Below are 21,086 nucleotides of genomic sequence, written 5' to 3'. Positions count from 1 at the left end.
AAAATCATTCAGTGGAAGGCAGTTAAGATAGGTAAGGTACCACTATGGTAGTTGGATAGTTGGAAATAATCATTGTAGACAAGAACTGAGTGCTGAAAGTAAGTAAAGGTTATCATGGGAGGGTAACTGGGTACAGTGGTGGTGGGAAATGTACATTGGTAAAAGGATGGGTGTTGGAATAATAATTGTATGACTGAAACCCAATCATGAAAAACTTTGTGTATCTTATGGTAATTTAATTGGAAAAATAAATTGATTAAATGAATATAAATAAATTCCAAGAAAGAAAGGAAGGAAGGAAGGAAGGAAGGAAGGAAGGAAGGAAGGAAGGAAGGAAGGAAGGAAGGAAGGAAGGAAGGAAGGATAGAGAAAAGAAAGAAAGAAAGAAAGAAAGAAAGAAAGAAAGAAAGAAAGAAAGAAAGAAAGAAAGAAAGAAAGAAAGAAAGAAAGGAAGAAAGGAGAAGGAAAGGACTTTTATGTATATATATATATATATAATTCTATGCAGTTAATTTTTAAAATTAGAATGCCCAGGAATACAGTTATTTATAATTTCCTTATAAATACATGTATTTTACACACTGATATCATAAAGATGGATTGGCAGATGGTTTAGATAAAATGCTTTTTAACAATTATCTTTTCTTCTCTACTTATAAAACAATCTGAGAAAAATGGAGTCTGATGAATTTTCTGTAATTTATAACAAATCCGACTGGAGCAATAGCACAGCAGGTAGGGCATTTGCCTTGCACATGGCCGACCCAGGTTTGATTTCTCCGTCCATCTCGGAGAGCCCAGCAAGCTACCAAGAGTATCCTGCCCGCAAGGCAGAGCCTGGCAAGCTACCTGTGGCATATTTGATATGCCAAAAACAGTAATAACAAGTCTCACAATGGAGACATTACTGGTGCTGGCTCGAGCAAATCGATGAACAATAGGGCAACAGTGCTACAGTGCAATATGCAAGATTGAATTTTTAAGTATTTTTAAGTATCTAAATACAGTGTATTTAGATGAACAAGTAATATAACTTAACACAGTTTATAAGATATTGAATATCATTTGGTAATTAGTGAGCTAAACCTTGAATGAAGATCAATTAAAAGCAGAGAAACCAGAGCGCATTCTCCACCACCAATGATCCCAGTGTCCCTACCAGCACCCCATCATTGTATGACTGAAATGCAAGCATGAAAGTTTTAAATCGGTAACTGTACCCCATGGTGATTCACTAATAAAAAATTTTTTTAAAAAGCAGAGAAACCAGAAAGAACTTAGTGAATAATGAAAGGGTAGAACTCACATTAAAGTTTATCTGATCTGACAATCAAACACTTACAAAACAACTAAAGTGTGCAAACTGACCTAGGAATGGGTCTTAACTGGCAATGACTTAATTAAAGAGTAAAACTTATCTAGCAACTGGTCAGTTGTTCAAATATAGATAAACAGTTACTAGAAACTTTTCCTTACATCAGTTATGACATGACCATTTTTTTTTTCCCACATCATCTTCCTTACCCGATCTCTAATAAAGATCAAACGTTTATACATAGCTGAGGGACAGAATGGAGATAAAAGCATATTATGTGTTTAAATACAGTTGAACTTCTAGAAATGAACTGGAGGTGGGAGCAACCCAGTGGAACTGAGGGCTATTACTCGTGTGGTGCTTGGGGTGTCACTCCCAGCATCTCTTGAGGGACCATGTGGTGGCTAGGATTGAATCAGAACCTCTAACACGCAAAGCATTCAGCACTTGAGTTATCATCACCCTGGCTTGTGGAGACCATTTTAAAGAAAGACTATAAAAGGTATACATAGTTAGCCATAGATGAGGGTAAACTTGTTTGTATTTACTTACTTATTTATTTATTTATTTATGAGTCACGGTGAGGGTACAGTTACAAGCATTTTCATGCTTGTGTTTCCCTCATACAATGTTCGAGAACCCATCCCTCCACCACGGTCCATTCTCCACTACCAATGAACCCAGTATCCCTCCCACCCTCCAATCCCATCCCCCCCACACCACCCTGCCTCTGTGGCAGGGTATTCCATTTTGTTTTCTCTCTCCTTTTGGGTGCTGTGGCTTGATAGGAAATCATGAACTTTGCATATAAGTGGCTCAACATGGGAAGTATTTACTCTTTTTTTAACTGATGATACTCATCTATTCTTTAAGATGGGCTTATATGGACTGATCCAGAGTAAGAAAAGGCAAAGATGGTTTAATCAGATATTTCATATCAAGCAAGGAAAATGATGATGCTTGAACGTCTCTCATATTTACGCGGATGCTAAAGTAAGCATGAAGAACACTCAGCCCCCACAAACAGGGCTCCCAGCAATCTTAGAACCCCATCCCTGAGTTTCCCATCTATCTGGGTAGGACCATCCAGACTTTCTGTTTGTTTTTTGTTCTGGGGCCACACCTGGTGATGATCAGGGTTTACTCCAAGCTCATTGCTCACTGATCACTTCTGACCGGCTCTGGGACCATTATGGGTGCCAGATTAGAACCCGGGATGGCTGTATTCTCTGGCCCCATCTTCCAGCCTTTTAATGACTAGAATTCCCTGGCACATCAGACAAGGACCCTGCAGCAGAGATCCTGGTGTCTTTTCTCCCTCTGACCAAGGGTAACAAAATTCACAGATACTTTCTTAGTGTTTCTTTACATATATCAGTTCACTGAAAAAAATTTAATCATAAGGAAAGAAGAACAACAAGGGGTTCCCTGCTCAGGTACCGTCAAGATGCAAGGAAAGAGCTCAGATCACACTTCTGTTTTGATACTTCCTGTGCTAATACAAAAGCGATAAAGCTGCACAAAAACTGAAAGCTGTATTGGAATTATTGTTTTATTTTGTTTTATTTTACTTTGCTTTTGAAATTTTAAATCACTAAAGCAGTTGAAACATGGCTAACAGTCATTACAAGGTGTCCTGGGAATGGTATATCAAATAAGATGCTACATTAAAAGTTTATATACTGCTATCCTACTTATAATTTCTAATAACCATGCAAAAATACAATGATTATTTCAAGTTCTCTAAAGTTTTTTGTTTGGGGGTCACATCTGGAAAGGCTCAGAAGTTACTCCTGGCTTTGCACTCAGGAATCATTCTGGCAGTGCTCCAGGGAGTATATGGGATTCAGGGGATCAAACCTGGATCTGCCACATCCAAGGCACTTTCCTTACCCATTAAACTGCCTCCAGCCCCAATATCTCTAAACTTTTGATAACTTTTTCTACCCTTTGGTGGACAAAATCTGCTATAAGTACTGTCTTGGAATATCAGAGACATATTTATTTGCTACGTGGGGAGAGTTCATACAGATCTCTTGATATCTGACAGATTGCCCTCAATTTTCATAGAAAATTAAGACCTTACCTATTTCTAAATTTTCAGAGCACTTTATTTATAGGCCAATAGAATGTATACAGAATGAACAGGTGCTTCAGAATAAAAATTGGAGTTTTATCATTAGTTTAATTTAGCACTGACAGGAGTAAAAACATCACCCAACTGTTATTTTAATTAAAGTGTGTTGCTTACTTTAATAACAATCTTTAACCAGAAATGACCAAATCTTATAGAATCTAAACCTGCTTCAGAGCAAGGTTTGGTTAGATGTTAGCAGGCTCGTGCAGTAAAATTACTGATAAAAAACATACTTACTTCACTGCTGACTGGTCCATATGCATGACCTGAAGAATCTGGTTCTTCTAAATACAGAGTGTAAAAGTGTGGTCTAAATCAAACAGTATCAAAATGTAATATTTTACGAACACATTGTAAAAAAAAATGGAAAGAATAATTCAACAGTAGTGATTAAAACATCTATAACATGGATAACATTTCTAAATTTTCTGAGAAATTATAGTTTGGGAAATCTTCAAAATGTGGTTATAACAGTTCACTAAAGAGTTCACTGGTATATAAGACATCATAGCCATTGCAAAGTTTTATTGTATTGTATATTAAAATATTGTGCATAATTTCTATAAGACAATAGGATATTGATAAAATAAATTTGTCATCTGCCTACCTTTCATCTTTGGGAAGCTTCAGCCATTTAAGAACTGTTAGTATTCTTTCTTCAAATGGTATTGAACTAAAATTAATAAATAAAATGAAACAAATCTGTGATAGCTGTTTGAATATAAACTATATTTTTCACACTGAAACTTCTATGAGACTAAAAGTTCAATCTGTCCATTGTGTTTCAACAATATAAAAGTTCTAGCTGCAAACTCAAGTTTGTTTTCCCAACAAAAGAACAAAAGCTAAACTTTACTAATTAAAAAAAAAAGAAAAATTGTGACTGGGTTTCAAAATGTGCTTTTCATACTTTCGTATGTGCATTTTAAGGGCTGGAGCAATAACACAGGAGGTAGGGCGTTTGCCTTGCACGTGGCTGACCCGGGTTCTATTCCCAGCATCCCATATAGTCCCCTGAGCACTGCCAGGGGTAATTGCTGAGTGCAGAGCCAGGAGTAACCCCTGTGCATCACCAGGTGTGACCCAAAAAGCAAAAAAAACCACAAAAATAAAAAAAAAAAAACAAATGTGCTTTTAAAGGATATTTAAATATTTTTTAAGGATATTTTTAACCCTACTTAAGCATAGTAATGGCTACCAGGTAATACGTGTCAGTGCATTCGGGATGGGCAGCTCATGAAGTGAGCCAGTTCATCAGTGGGTTTTCACACAGCAGGGAGAGGGGCATGAATAGACAGTTCTTCCTGCAACTCTTCTCAGCAGAATTTGTGGTGGTTTCCTTTGGAAACAGGATCTCATTTACACAGCCCAACCCCAAGGACAGTGAGCTGTGTTCTCTCTCGAGACTCTGAGAAGTCAAAGAACATATGGAAGGCAAGGGATAGCCCAACGACCGTGGGATGAAAAAAATGGCAATTAATAAGGGCTCCACAGTGATCGTGTCCAACACAAAGACTGAACAATGGCATAAAATTATCAGAGAAAACTGATAAAAAAAAATCAGGTACGCAATGCTGGGGTTTTGATTTTGTTTCTTAGTTTGTGGGCCGCACCGAGAGGTGCTTGGTGGAAGGAGGGGTCATGTTGCTGCTGGGGCCCGAACTCAGCCTCCCACGTGGAAAGCACGTGCGCCAGCACTTTGGGCTTCCTACCCAGCCCCAGGGAAGCATCTCTGACCTGGGATTTATGATCTTTTCCTTTAGTTCCCCCAGTGCATTTTTATATTGATTTTGTGAAATTTCCTAAGTCTAAAGTAGTCTCATTAAAATTTAGCTGAGTACATCTCCCAGAAAAAAAAATTATTTTACTACATCATAGACTTTTCAAAAATCCTAAGGAGGGGCTAGAGCAATATCACAGCGGGTAGGGCATTTGCCTTGAACAAAGCTGACCTGGGTTTGATTCTCAGGATCCCATATGGTCCCCCGAGCACCACCAGGAGAAATTCCTGAGTGCAGGGTCAGGAGTAACCCAGTGTGATCCGAAAATAAAATTTAAAAAAAATTTTTTTTAAATCCTAAGGAGAACTATAATGTTTCTCATCACTATATCACTGTATCACTGTCGTCCCATTGTTCATCAGTTTGCTGGAGCGGGCACCAGTAACATCTCCATTGTGAGACTTATTACTGTTTTTGGCATATCAAATACGCCACGGGTAGCTTCCCAGGCTCTGCCGTGTGGGCGGGATACTCTTGGTAGCTTGCTGGGCTCTCTGAGAGGGGTGGAGGAATCGAATCTGGGTCTGCCGCGTGAAAGGCAAATGCCTATCAATTTCATACTTACTAAATTAATATGGAAATGCAAATTCAGAAATGCCATTAATATCTGCTTTTAAACAGTATTTCCAAATACCAGAGACTCATTCCCTGCACTGCCTTTACTACTTCTGTCTTTTCCAGCCCCTGGAGAGACTCTACTCTTACATGTCTTCGTTTTTCACTCTTGCCTAAACGATAACCAGGAAACTACAACCAGCACTTTCTAGAAAGCTTCTCAAAATAAATCTGATTTTACTATCTATTTGACATCCACCTAAACAAAACTTATTCTAACATTGCTTCTTTTTCATCGATCACAGTTTTCAAACAACAGAGCTTAAGCCCCAATTCAATAAAAGAAGTGAAATGGAAATTAGAAAACAAATTTAAAAGCTATATTATAACTACCTGTCTTAAGAAAAAGTACATCTGCACATACCCATTATATATTTTATAGAAGTCTGGGAAAATTCCATCGATTTTCACATCTGATCCTGGCCAAAAAAAAGTCCCAGTCCTCAGGCCTTGATGCTTAGCAGTAAGCCAAATCTGACAAAGATAAGGAAGGGAAGTCTCAGGAAAGTATGTGTTCATGCAACACCAATGCATTCTTCTTAAATGGTAGAATGTTTTTACGTTTAACAAGCTCCAGAAGTTAAACTACAAAATAACTGTGTGATATGACTAAGTAGCAACAGCAAGACATGAAAAGAGATTAACCCCCAAAATATAGACAGTTGGAAATTCCTGCTATGTTAATGCCATATCCATAACTGAATAGATTCCCCTTAAAAGAAAAATTAATAAATGCTTTTAATGTTTTGACATTTTATTGATAGAACTACAATTTACTAAGTAGTTATTACTGATGATTATAATTTTAAATAGTATTCCTATAAGCACTCTAAATTTATATTTCAAATAGTTATTACAATTGTTGGAAGTAGTTAATATTACCTATAATAAAGAGATGAGAAAATTAAAGCACAGAAAGTTATTTAGTTTCCCAAAGGCAAAGCTAAACTCGAATTCATAGTAAATATGAATTTATGCACATTATGTGCCATGCTCTATTCTTTCTAAGAGGAACATCAGATGTTCCAATAAGTCCCATGGAATTAGTGTGAATTATTTTTTTCCTATTTGGGTCACACCTGGCAATGTTCGGAGGTTACTCCTGGCAATGCAATCAGGAATTACTCCTGGCTGTGCTCAAGGGGACTACATGAAATACCAGGGTTCAAACCCAGGTCAGCTGCATGCAAGGTAAAATGCCCCACTCTCTATACTGTCACTCCGAGTCCCAATTAGAATTATTTTTTCTAAATAAAAATGACAGAATATTTTGGTAGCATATCAAATGAAGTCAAGAAATGTGGCCTTCTTCATAATCACTTAGCACTTTAGATGAACTACTATTATGCACCATTAATTCAGGACCTAAAACCAAGCAGAAAAGAAAAGCTCAAATTCATATCTACTAAATATCTACTAAATAACTTCTCATTAAGCTAGATACAAGCAATATTTAGGGTTATCAAAATTCATCTCTATTTATGAGAGTATGGTTGAGACACAGTAAATAAAGTAGGTCATTAAACACTCTAAGGACCTGGGGCTAGGATATGGCTCAGGAGTAAGGGGCACTTGCCTTCCATGTGGGAGAAGCTGAGATCAATCGCTGGCAATGCAAAAATAATAATAATAACAATAATTTAAGAAAAGAAAGAAAGGAAAAAGAAAAGAAAAAGCTCCATGAAATCGGGTATTTTGCTCTAACAGCTGCAGCTAAAAGAACAAAAAACTTACTGGTTCTCCTTTGTACCATTCAGGATTAAATTTCTCTTTGCTTTTAAGTGCAAAAGAAGTGTTCATTTGGGGATCATACATTTTATTGTCAATTATGCCATGGGATTCTGGATAAAGTCCCTAAAACAGAAAATAAAGAGTTTATGCAAGTAAAGTCCCTAAAATATAAAATAAAGCGTTTAGGCAAGCTTTTCAATATTAAATAAGGCCACAGAACAAAACTGTCAAACAGAAACTGAAAACTGGAAACACGGAAATGACAAAAGAATGGACATTATCGAAACTTAACCAGTCCGTCAAGATTTTATGCAGCATTTGCATTTTGACACTATGCAATAAGGAAACAATTAGCAAATGCTATGGATGAAGCTCTGTAAAAGTAAGCAACGACCCAGATTTTGAATGAATAGTTGCTAAGCGAAACTGTTCTGTGGAACAAATTTCTTTTGGGTTGTGTCCAAGTACAACATGCATCCACACAGGCTAAAGTACTAATTTTCTGGCTTCAATCCCTAGATCTAATGAAAAATTTTTAATGGATTTAAATGAAATCTGGAAGCTTGAAAGAAAAGCTGTAATTCTGTCTACAAGCATGAAAATGGACTTGGTAAAAAAAATTTTTTTCAGTAGCACAGCAAAGTAACAATATTATTATACACAGGTATTAAATTATATTACAAATCATTTACAGTAGTGATTTAATACTTTGGCTTTCATCTCATTATTCAAACCTACCATTAAATATATATATATATATATATATATATATATATATATAGTTCAACAAGATGGAGAAATAGAGGAGTTAGGGCACACAGCTTCCTGACCCCAGTCTGATTTCCAGTACATGGTAGAATGTACTGACCACACTGGGAATGGCCTGTGAATCACAGGGTTCATTCTGGGACCCTCCCATTGAACTGAGAATTGCCAAAAATGACCCTGAGCATGGCTTTGGAGGCTTCTCCGTGCCTCCCACTGCAAAAACCTGACAATGGATGACTTGGTCAAATTTCTACATCGAGACAAAGGTGGGCTGAGAATATGTTGAGTGTGGACAGCAATAGTCACAAAGGAAATAAGGGAAAAACGGGACACAAGAACCAGAGCATCTTGACACTGAATGTCACCTCTTCACAAGTGGGAAATTCAAGAAAGAAAGGGAGAGGGACCAAAGAGAAAGAGGGGCAGAATAATGACCCAAAACTACTTTTCTTCCTTAAATATACAATGGAAAAGAACTTTTTTTTTTTTTTTGCTTTTGGTCACACCCAGCGATGCACAGGGGTTACTCCTGGCTCTGCACTCATGAATTACTCCTGGCGGTGCTCGGGGGACAATATGGGATGCTGGGAATTGAACCCAGGTCGGCTGCATGCAAGGCAAACACCCTACCCGCTGCGCTATCGCTCCAGCCCCAAGAACTTATTTTTCTTATCTGATATCTATCCCCCTTGAAAATGTTACATTCCCATACATAAACATTTAAGACTTGAATGAGCCTCTTACTGTGACAATACTGTAGTGATTGGGAAATGTTTTTGTTGGATAGACTGGTCTCATGTTTTTAGTGTATGTTCCACAGCTTTCTACAAGAGAAAAAAAATTGTTATTAAATACAGCTAACAATCCATTGAATTCAATTTAACTTTAGTATCACAGAAGCCTAAAGAGTACAGAAAAATTTAAAAATTAACACAGAAGAAATTTTTATTTGTAGCTAGTCTGATTTCGTGCTACACCGAGCTGTGCTCAGAGCTTAGTCTTGGCAGGGTTCGGAGGCCCATATGGAGTACCAGGGAGTAAACAATTGTGTATGCAAGGCAAGTGCTCTACCTACTATATATACTATCTCACCGGCCCAAACTCAGGAGAGATTTACAACCACATAAAAGTTCAAAGTGAATTATAAAGCAGCACTATCAACAGAAATTAACAGTTAAAAGCTAAATTGTGGGTGTGAGGGCAAAATATACATCAAATTTCAAAATCTCCATTTAAAAAAAGAAATTAGAATGAGAAATATATTTAAATTATTTCATATTGATGACATTTGAAGGGATAATATCTTGGTCATCTGAGATCAAATAAAATCACTGTATCACTGTCATCCAATTTACTCAAGCAGGCACCAGTAACATTTCTATTACACTCAGCCCTGAGATTTTAGCAGCCTCTCCTTACTCGTCTTTTCCAACAATTGGAGAATCTTTCAGGGTCAGGGGAATGAGACCTATAGTTACTGTTTTTGGCATATCGAATACGCCATGGGTAGCTTGCCAGGCTCTGCCCATGTGGGTGGGATACTCTCGGTAGCGGTAGCTTGCCGGGCTCTCCAAGAGGTATGTGTGTGTGTGTGTGTGTGTGTGTGTGTGTGTGTATACACACATATGTATATGGTATGTATATATGTATATATACTCTATGATTTGTTGCCTACTATCTGAACTCCATCAAATATGGTGTGGTAATTATGAAAAATGGGTAGGAAGCGTCTTATAATGTGTCAAAAAGCAGCTATGCGGTCCGGAAAGCGGCCTGGAGCATGGCAGCGGTTGGGTAGTGGAGGTTGGCTGCCAGGGCTGGGTCCCTTCAGACGGGGAGGGTCTCACCCGCCCCCCTCTATTTTAAAAAATATTATGAAGTTTTTCTCTTAGAAAAAAAACATTAGAAGATAACAAAACCAAGGAAACAATTAGTTAATACTTAGTAATAATATTAAGTTCCAGATGGATCTGTTGTAATGCTGGTGCATCTTAAATAGGATTACTTGGTGATCACATAAGGAAATTATAAGTAATAATTCATAAACAAACAAAACCATTTGCAGTTAAATATTCAGTACTAATGCTTGAGTAAAGAAATACCGCAAACCCAAAGTAGCTAACTTCATACAAACTCATTGCTGCTCTAAAAATCAAAGGGCTTCAAGCAACAGAATTCTAGCACAGTAGTTAGACTGTTTCTGGTTTAACCTAGTAATGCGCTTCTTTTTTTACTTTTACTATACAGAAGATTCTGCATTGCACTCTTCCAGGAGCTTTGTTTTATGTAATCTAATCAGATGCAGAATCTTGCACGGCAGAGCTTGGCAAGCTATCCATGACAAATTCAATATGCAAGAAACAGTAACAATAATGGGCCTCATTCCCCTGACCCTGAAGGTGACAGGAATGAATGGAGATGTTACCAGTGCCCTCTAGAGCAAATAGGTGAGAAACAGGATGAGAGTGATACAGTGATACAGTAATACTATATGGAAGGCGAGTCACCTGATTGTGGGAACATTTCAATACATCATTGCCTGAAAAAGTTCCTTTGACTGGATGTGTCTATCTAGCTTGCTGCCTTCTAACGTAACAGTTCAGAACAACCAACTACATTCCCTAAACATCTAAATCTAATTGATAATCATTCTATTCTAAACTTCACATGTAGATACCCCAACAGCTACTTCACTCTGGATAACTTCTCAGGAAATCGGGTCTGGTATAACTGAGACAAACTTGCTCTTCAGCAAAGGGATGGCTTAAAGCTTCACAGCCCAAAAACCTGGCTGATGAAAACAGAAGCTTCCTTGTGCATGCAGGTTTTTTCTAAAGGCTTTTTAAATGAAATGATCGTTTATAAAACTAGTTTCTTCCAGACAGAAGTTAGAGTCATTTTAAGAAGCACTCCTAATACAATTTTTATTTGTCACAAAAGTGGTATCATACCTATGCATTCACCATTAGTAATTTTAACATTTCATTACAAAATCCCACATTCAAGTTCTGGTAAATTATTCTTAGAATTCCAAAAGAACACAAAAGTGGTTGTATTTACTTACTTCTATTTACAGTCAATGTTATGCTCAAGTTAAATACATATCACTGATTAGAAGAAAAGTTCTAGGTTTTAGGTTTTAGAAATGTTTTAGGTTTTATGTATACCCCCCTTTTTTTACTCAATAATGCTGATACAGGGCCAGAGTAATAGTACAATGGAAACGGCACTTTCTTCTGCATGGCCAACCCAGGTTCAAACCCCAGTATTCCATATGATCCCCCGAGTCCTGCCAAGAATGACCCCTGAGTATAGAACCAGGAGCACTACGAGGTGTGTCCCCCAAAATAATAATAATACATGTGATATCCACTTTACTGAGGGAGAGTAGGGGGAAGTTAATGTGATTCAGAACTTGGAAACTTGGGCCAAAGAGATAGAACACGGGTTAAGGTATTTGCCTTGTATGCAGTCAACCCCAGCTTTGATCCCTGGCACTCCATATAGTATTAAAAGCACTGCCATAAGTGATCCCTGAGCACAGAGTCAGGAGTAAGCCCAAGCAATGCCAGGTATGGTCCAAAAAATTTTTTAATGTAATATAAATGACTTAACCACAAAAAGAATGAAAATTTTTAATCAAAAGTATAGCACAGTAGGTAGGGCATTTGCCTTGCACTCGGCCATACCAGGTTCAATTCCTCCATCCCTCTCGGAGAGCCCAACAAAGTACTGCGTATCCCACCCACACGGCAGAGCCTAGCAAGCTACCCGTGGTGTATTAGATATGCCAAAAATAGTAAAAGCAAGTCTCACAAGGGAGACATTACTGGTGCCTGCTCAAGCAAATCGATGAACAATGGGATGACAGTGCTATTTCTATAAATAATAAAATAGTATTTAACATATACATGACATTAGCTACAGGATAAAAATCTTAATTATTTTACCTTAGACGAATCCAAAGGTATTATTCAATATAATTAAAATATTAAAGACTAATCCCTTATCAGGTTCAACTACTTCATGACTTAAAAAAATTTGTAAAACAAGCCAATTTCTGTCAGTATTTTTCCAAAAACGATCTGACTCCCTAGTCTATGTCACTGCAAGCATCATACTAAACAGTAAATTCTGAAGTTACTCACTTAATTTGCTAATAACAGGAAGAAGTCCACCCCAAGTGTGTAAATATTCTGCCCTGAAGCCATCCAAAGAAAATAAGAGGGTAGGAGGATTTTCGTACCTGGGTAATGAGAAAGAAAAAGAAAAGGAATGTTTAAGGAGCAAAAGATGACACATCCCAATGAAAGTTTTCTTGATGCTGGCATGGATCCAGCGAAGATCATCCTCAGAGACAGTATGTGGTCTAAAGTAAACTAACAAGCTCAGCAAGTCTCCTCAGAAAGGATCAGCATTTATATTCATATCTTTCTTTTACATATATATATACACAAATATATATATAAAATCAAAGAGTATTAATTAGCACTTATATCATTTTTGGTTACCAGACAAAAATGGGCTGGAGCGATTGCACAGCGGGTAGGGCATTTGTCTTGCACGATGCCGATACAGGTTCAATTCCTCTTGGAGAGCCTGACAAGCTAACAAGAGCATCCCGCCCCCACAGCAGAGACTAGCAAGCTATCCGTGGCATATTCGATATGCCAAAAACAGTAACAACAAGTCTCACAATGGTGACGTTACTGGTGCCCGCTCGAGCAAATAGATGAGCAACGGGATGACAGTGATGACAGTGACAGTGATACCAGACAGAAAACATCATAATTCCTTCTATTCCAAATGTCAGAATAAATGCAACTTAAAGGAGAAATATTTTCTGCAGACAGCAGGATCCTGGAAGCAATCCTCCATAAATACTGAAGGACAACTGTAACTGCATATTGAAGAAGTGAACTCTATTTCTGAATATGAACAATTCAAATTCTATGAGAAGAGCCACTAGAACACAGACTAACCTACCAGACTCTTCCTTACAATTTCTGCCTTTTGAATTCCAAGCAAAGAAACTTTAGTTTTCTTAAACTAAAACTTCAATCTTAGTCTCATGCAGTGTTTGGGCGCTAGGTCACAAAACGGGTCATCACCTCAGTATATTCCAGTGATACTCAACAAACCATATTATACAGATACATGCTCAGCCCAGTGATTCGATGCTGATTAGCCAAGTCATTCTAGGGCAGGTGAGACCCCATCCTGTGGTATTCAAGGGCCTCTGGGGATATACACCGTAGTACTGGGGGTAGCATGCAGTGTTAAAGATTTAAACTTGGGGCTTCAGCATGAATGGCATTAGCCACTAAACTCTGAGCCATCTCCTTGGCCAAGTACACAAACTTTTTCTAGATAACCTAATTTACATAGGGTGAAAAAAGAACAAATATGATTTATAAAAATAATGTAGCACTTATTTACTTATTACCAAGATTTATAAAGGAACCCCCAACTAAAAACAAAAAACACAAAGAATATATAAAGCCAGTTGCTACTTGCTCAACTGTCAAAACTCAAAATTAATTTAAAGTTCCTTTAAGTAAGTCACAAGTACTTCTGTTTTGGGGCTGGAGCGATAGTACAGCAGGTAGGGCATTTGCCTTGAATGAAGCTGACCCGGGTTCAATTCTCAGCATCCCATTCGTCCCCCAAGCACTGCCAAGAGTAATTCCTGAGTGCAGAGTCAGGAGTAACCCCTGAGCACCGCTGGGTGTGACCCAAAAAGAAAAAAAAAAACCAAGTACTTCTGTTTAATACCAATACAAATACAGACTTAAATATTCATGACTTCCCTTTTTCCTACTGGTTTCCAGTGTGGCTTCATATTATAATCATTTTTTATACACCAGTGCTAAATGCAAGGCATGACTGCAAGTAACATTTGATTAATTATGAACAATTGTTTTTACAATGTAATTTTGGATAAAAAATAGTACTTCTCAAAGAGAAAATATTAATCTTTCAGGAAGTAATCTTACCCTTCTGGGCACTGTGGCTCATTAAAGATCTCACATTTTTCTTCTACCCAACTTGTCTCACCTAAAATATTTTCAAGAAATAAAACAAGTTGAACAAATTTCATAACCAACAAAAATTTGGCATCTTATGAGACACAAATATGAAATTTGAGATTTCTAAAACAAAAACAAAACGTGATATAGAAATGAAATTTAAAATTCAAATATAAAGCAAAGCATGATTCTAGAGAAATACACAAATAAAACATTCTGTTTTAGAGATCCAGCAAAACCTCTTTTGGCATGGGCAACTCCTCGCAGAATGTCTCCAGCCTAAGAACTAAGCCTTGGCCCTGTGCCCGCCCAGGAGGGGAAAGGTATTTCTCTCTCTCGCCTCTTTCTCTCCGGGGATGAAGGGTGCGGTGTCCGCCATATTAAGACGACCACAGATTGGGTTTTCAAGCCTGCAGTGATCCAATACCTGGAAGAAATCTCCCTGGACTTCGTGTTAAAGTACAGAAATTCAAAACCACGTGGCCGCTATTGCGGCCGCGCGACCTTATTTGTCTTCACAATAGGTCTGAATCTAGTGAGGTACTCCTAACAATAGTGAGGTTTGTGTTGAAATATTGAATGTAACCAAAGTAAACAGAATGTAAAATGAAACTTATCAGTTACAAGGTAGGGGGGGCGGGATGGGAGGTGTACTGTGTGGGGTTTTTTTTTTTTTTGGTGGTGGTATATGGGCACTGGTGAAGGGATGGTTGTTTCAGCATTGTATAACTGAGACCTAAGCCTGAAAGCATTGTAATCTTCCACACGGTGATTTAATAAAATAAAATTTTTATTTAAAAATAATAATAATAAAATAAAACATTCTGTTTTAATATAATAGTAGATATCAGCAGAAAAAACTGAACGTGCAATTGCAAGATGAAAACATACTAATTATTTGTGAAAAGTTGGAGGTATCTTTTTTATTTTGGGTGTTGATGTTTTTTCAGTGAAAATTTATAACCCTGCTTCTATCCAAGGTTACATAAATCTCCTATATCTTAGTTCCTTTCACATAGAGTCAAATTTTGTGAAAGAAATTCAAGAAACCCTAACAGGTCAGATAAAGTCATAGCCAATAACTTTTCATGCCTATGGTCTCTAAACAGGATACACACTTTTCTACATTTACTACATTTACTACAGGAGACAACTGGTGATATTCCTACAAATGCAACACTAAATATTCAGCTAATCTCAAATGATCAAAATACTTAGGAATGGGAGCAGGAGAGTGAATAACTATAGATAAAACAAGCTTGGCTATGTGTAGATAATATTAACTACTCTACTCGGTATCAAGTACCAGGTTTGTGATATCTCTTCTAGGATGTATTTGAAATTCTCTTCACTAAATAATTTTTCAACTGATACAAATGATCAATAAACCTGAATCCTGGGGCTGGAGCGATAGCACAGCAGGTAGGGCGTTTGCCTGGCACTCGGCCAACCCGGGTTCGATTCCCAGCATCCCATATGGTCCCCTGAGCACCGCCAGGGGTGATTCCTGAGTGCAGAGCCAGGAGTAACCCCTGTGCATCGCCAGGTGTGACCCAAAAAAAAAAAAAAAATCAACAACAACCCCGAGTCCTAATGTTAGAGAAACAATAAACCACCTATGAAAAACCCAGTTAACCCCAAGGAATCTGTGGGGCTGCCACGGAGAAAGCAGAGAGAGAGCAAACGGGAAACAGACCTTGACACACAGCGCTGTAGTTGATACAGCAGTCGCCCTTCTCCTTGCAGTCATCTGAACAGGAGCAGAGGCTTTTAGACAACCTTTTCTCACCACACCGGAATTTATTGCATGTCCATATACTCTCTAGAAACAACCATCAACAAAGACACTTTTTTAAGGTCCAAGTGCCACAGCTGCAATGGGAATACAGGCTTGCATTCTGGAGCAAGATCCACAGAGACAATGAACTATTTCAGAATTCTCTGTCACTCCAAGGGTCTGCTGCGACCTTGGTCAATCTGAACTAACAGAACACATGCAGGCACCAACTGTTACACCCTCAGAGTTGCATCACTTTAAAAATGTGGGCAAACATAAATATTATTACACAACTCACAGGGAGATTCTATGAGCCTTCCATCACACATTTTCCAGGTTATCAAAAGTTAAACCAAAATCTGACTCACTCTCACTGGAGTATTTTTTTATGTCACGCACAGGAAAGTCCAAGTCACATTGATTAATCTGGGTATTTTGATGGTTTTATTTCATTCATCATTTTTATTTGGCTTTGGGGTCATATTCAGTGGCACCTCAGGGGCCATTCCTGGTCATGTAGTGCTAGGGACCAAACCTAGGTCCCTCCCATGCAAAACACACACTCTAGTTTTTTTTGTTTTGTTCTGTTTTGTTTCTTAATATCTCCTCTGGCCTGATGACTTTATTTCAGTTTAGGTGAGCATCTAAGCACTTTTGCATTAATTACCCTATAATCTGTCACTGTCACTGTCATCCCTGTGCTCATAGGTTTGCTCAAGCGGGCACCAGTAACGTCTCCATTGTGAGACTTGTTGTTACTGTTTTTGGCATATCAAATATGCCACGGGTAGCTTATGTTTGCATATTTCAACTGTCTATTTAGAGTTAGTTTAAAGGCAACTAGGTTTATACAGGTTATCAACACACATTACAAATACACACATTTAATTCTGTTTTCCAAGAGAAGTGTTGAAAAAAAAAGTTGAAATTCAAATGTGTATGTGAAATTTTTCAAAATCTTAAATCGGTTAGGTAAGTACCATTTGAAAAAGATGCAGAGCTTAAAGTTCACCTCGTCCCCCTGAACACTTTTTACCTGGTTCTATGCATGTCTCCTGGTAATCTAGACAGCAATTCCCAAGGGTAACACAGGCAACGTCACAGCGACAGTTCCCAAATGTTCTCTCAAAGCAGCGGCCTTTGCAGCTTTTAACTGAAAATATTGAATATTTAGTTATATTCTTCCAAAGATCACATAAGAAAGTATAAGGGAAAGATCAATTAACATTCCCAAATCAGATATAAAGGAGAGTCAAACAGTTTTAGAAAGCAGAGATGAATAGAAAAGTCACCCAAGAATCTCCTCACAAATCTAAAATATAACACAGATACATGGAAACTTTATATATAGACAGTTTGTAGTCCTTTACAAACATGAGATTTTTTTTCATTGCAAATTCTGCTGTGTCTGAGTCTTTGTTTTTCTGTATCAAACTGATTTAAATACAAACTATTACTTTGTACCTAAGACTACTTGAATAAACTCCTTTAACTCCTAACTGTGTTTAAGTTTGAATGAAGTTGAACAGATTGCTGACTGCATACAATTACTAAATTATAAATTTTATTTCAGCAATACATATTAACTTATAATAATCACCAAAAAATTAAATTACTAATTATTACAATTACAGAGTAGTTAATCACTGTATCACTGTATCACTGTCATCTCGTTGCTCATCAAGAATAGTTAATAGAAAACAAAATTATTCGTTTTCAAACTGGACTTCTTAATAAAACCAGCAATGATTTCAAAAGAAAAAAATACTGAAAAAAAGCAAATATAATGACTGTTACAAATGTACTGTGACTCAAAGACTTATTATAGTAAAACTTACATGTTGAATCAAGTTCTGTACTTTGTGTGAATTAAAAAAATATGTAGACGCTTAAGATTGTCACTATTATGAAAATACAAATGTCTGAAATTTTAAAAGCCTTATGAGCACAACATAAATTTCTGGTTGCCAAGGGATGCTGTTTGCTTAGTAACCCCCAGGCTGCTTCAACAGGGATCTCTTGGGGAGAAACAGTGTCCTGGGTGTCCCCAGAGGAAGTATGAGAGGGTTCCAGTCGCACCAGAATACTTCAGCTCCCCTGCTTGCTGGTTTCTTTGTCCTTAATTTATATTTTGTTGTCTGGGAGATTTATTGGTTATATTGGTTTCATGGGCTTTTGCATTATGGCCCTGTTCTCTCTAGGGGATTAACTTCTAATGGCAAAGATTTCGCAATTAAATGTTTTTTTCTTCAAAGAGCTTCAAGCAAAAGGCTGGTCCATACCAACATCAACTTTTCAGTAACATGGAGTACCAAAGGGATTAGGACCTATAATTTATCTTAATTACTTTATAGGCAGCTAAAATCTCTACACACACACACACACACACACACACACACACACACACACACACACACACACACACACACACTGACAGACACACCCCTTAATTATTACCTTCTTTGGCACAGCTTGGTTTTAATCCAAATATACAACCAAGAATTGTTGTTAACACACAGACTGACAATACCTGTAAAGAGAAAAGAAAATGATATAAATCCTAAATCCCTTTATTTATTCCTGTTTTATTTCTTCAAAAGCTTCTAAACTTATAAATGTGACTCTACTTCCTGATTTGTGTCTTGATGACACATATTATCTACTGTGTGAAAAAAATAATAAAACTGCACACTTACAACTTCAAGCACTTCTATGAATGTATACTTTAGCAAATGACTATTAAATGTTAGCAAATGAATCTATGCCATACGAAGTTCATGTTGCCAGAAAATATTCAGTTGCTATAAATTTAATCTAGTCAAAAAAATTAGTAGCTAAAAGTTATAAAGGAAAAAATATTTTAGAGACTTAATTTTCAATGTACTCATCCAAAGAGACAATATAAGTATATTTAACGTTGTCTCTTGTAATGGTTCAATTATAAAAACCTAAACCATATCTTTGTGAACACTGTGGTGTGGCATTTAGAGATAAGCACTGCAGAGGAATAAGTGACTATGTCAGAGACCCAACTGTTACCACAGAAATTACTATAAATTGGGCAGGTCGCTTTAATTTTCTGGGTATGACATTATCTAATGAAATTGCTAATTTTAATGAAATCAAAGGCTGGAACTGCATGGATCTCCAATATCTAACTCTACCATTTCATCATTTTCTATTTACTCATCAACTCTTTTCACCCTTGAAATTTTAGAATAAGTTACACACTGTCTAATTCCTACAAATAGTAACATGCCTTTATTTGAAAAACAGAAGAAAAGAACAAGAGCAAGTAACAAAACAATCCTGAACTCTTTTGGGATGAAGTAAGAATTCCTCTAATAGTGGCTGTAATGCCATTTTGCAAGGCAACTCAAAAAATACATTGAGTACCTTGTAAAAAGTACTTTGAGTATCTTGTAAAAAATACAAAAAAACAAGTAGGGAGCTTCTGGGAGTGGATCAGGGAGGAGTGGATCAGAGAGGGAAGGCAAAACAACAGCATAAATGGCTTAAATTTATAAACTGTGAAGCAGCATCAAAGTTCCACAGTTGTTTAATGGAGAAAAGTGGAGACTGCTAAGGAAGAGTATCTTTGAGAAAGCCTTTGGGTGGGCTCCAAAAGGGGTGAAATAATGGCTTAATATTGCCAGTCAGCCCAGGGAAGGCAGAAGACAATACTTCTACAATACAGACCATCATAAGAAAGGATCAGAAGAAAAGCATTCAGAGGCACAGAATGGATAATAAGGGGACGTGGTGACTCAAAGAGTAGGCAAAGGGCAGTGTGTATACAAGGTGCAGGGATGGGAAGGTGAAGAGGCATGCTCCAAGCTATGCTGAGGAATTAGTAGAGACAGGAAGAATGGGTAAAAGGACCATGCTGAGTTGTGGCTGTAATGAACTCGTTCCGTCAAATAAAACTCAAGCAGTAACCAAATGCTAGTCTCTAGGCTATGCATTAGATAATCAGTAATAAAACAGATATGACCTATGACCTCAAGTCACTAGTATTAAGACTCAAGAAAAAATGGAAAGTGAGTGGTGAGGAAGTGAGGCAGCAGGTGTCACTTATATAGAAAAAAAGGGGGTAAAGGAAGCAAAGAAAGAATACAGGAAAATCTAAAATACAACAGTGCCTCTTTCAGGCACCCGTGACGTTTTCGATATGCCAAAAAAAGTAACAACAAGTCTCACAATGGAGACATTACTGGTGCCCTCTCATTGATGAGCAAATTGATGAGCAATGGGATGACAGTGACAGTGACAATGATACAATGATACACTGTCACTGTTTATCCTGCAAACAAGAGATCTAGTACTGATTCGAGGAAAAGCTGCCCACCCCCGCCACCCAAAAACAGCAACAGCAAAGATCTTCCTACCCAATTGAGGCATTTTAAACCACATAATGTATGGGAGAGGGAATTTAAAGGTACTGATTAAAAACATTAAAAGCTTTACACTTTGGTGGGGCTCGAAAGATAATACAGCAGCTAAAATGCCTGCCTTGCACTTGGCTGACCTGGGTTCAATCCCATACGGTCCCACAAGCATCCCTGGGAATTCCTGAGCAGAGTCAGGGCTAACCCCTGAGTATCACTATATATAACTCAAAAACAAACAAACAAACAAACAAACAACAACAACAACAAACACATGCACTTTGGGGCCAAAGAGATAGTAAAATGGATTGAACTCTTGCCTTGCATTCAGCCAACCCAGGTTCAATCCCCAGAACACCATCTTCTCTGAGTAATCCCTGAGCACAGAGCCAAGAGGAAGACCTGAGTACAACCACTGTAGCACAAAACCAAAAAGTCATATGAGCTTATCATTAGTATACATATAATCAACATATCTACAGGCTCTCTGTGCATTAATTCACAACTGCTCATCACCACTGAATGACCCGAGAGAAGTGACATCA

The 21,086-nt window shown here is 37.6% G+C and overlaps 1 protein-coding gene across 1 annotated transcript in view; it reads right to left on the bottom strand.

The window, feature by feature from the left end:
• The window catches only part of ENPP1 (ectonucleotide pyrophosphatase/phosphodiesterase 1), an 86,204-nt gene that overhangs the window by 28,137 nt on the left and 36,981 nt on the right, over positions 1–21,086 (bottom strand). The window contains exons 2-11 of the mRNA XM_055136174.1: positions 18,611–18,683; positions 17,190–17,306; positions 16,073–16,198; positions 14,344–14,404; positions 12,496–12,593; positions 9,092–9,171; positions 7,583–7,702; positions 6,213–6,322; positions 4,060–4,125; positions 3,690–3,762 (exon numbers count right to left, since the gene is read on the bottom strand). Of these exons, the coding sequence (XP_054992149.1) occupies positions 3,690–3,762; positions 4,060–4,125; positions 6,213–6,322; positions 7,583–7,702; positions 9,092–9,171; positions 12,496–12,593; positions 14,344–14,404; positions 16,073–16,198; positions 17,190–17,306; positions 18,611–18,683 (924 nt within the window). The remainder of the gene's footprint in view (positions 1–3,689; positions 3,763–4,059; positions 4,126–6,212; positions 6,323–7,582; positions 7,703–9,091; positions 9,172–12,495; positions 12,594–14,343; positions 14,405–16,072; positions 16,199–17,189; positions 17,307–18,610; positions 18,684–21,086) is intronic.

Source organism: Sorex araneus, chromosome 4, assembly GCF_027595985.1.
Source record: "Sorex araneus isolate mSorAra2 chromosome 4, mSorAra2.pri, whole genome shotgun sequence".
Classification (NCBI taxonomy): Eukaryota; Metazoa; Chordata; class Mammalia; order Eulipotyphla; family Soricidae; genus Sorex; species Sorex araneus.
The sequence above is the reverse complement of the archived record's forward strand: the minus strand, read 5'-3'. Positions and strand labels throughout refer to the sequence as shown.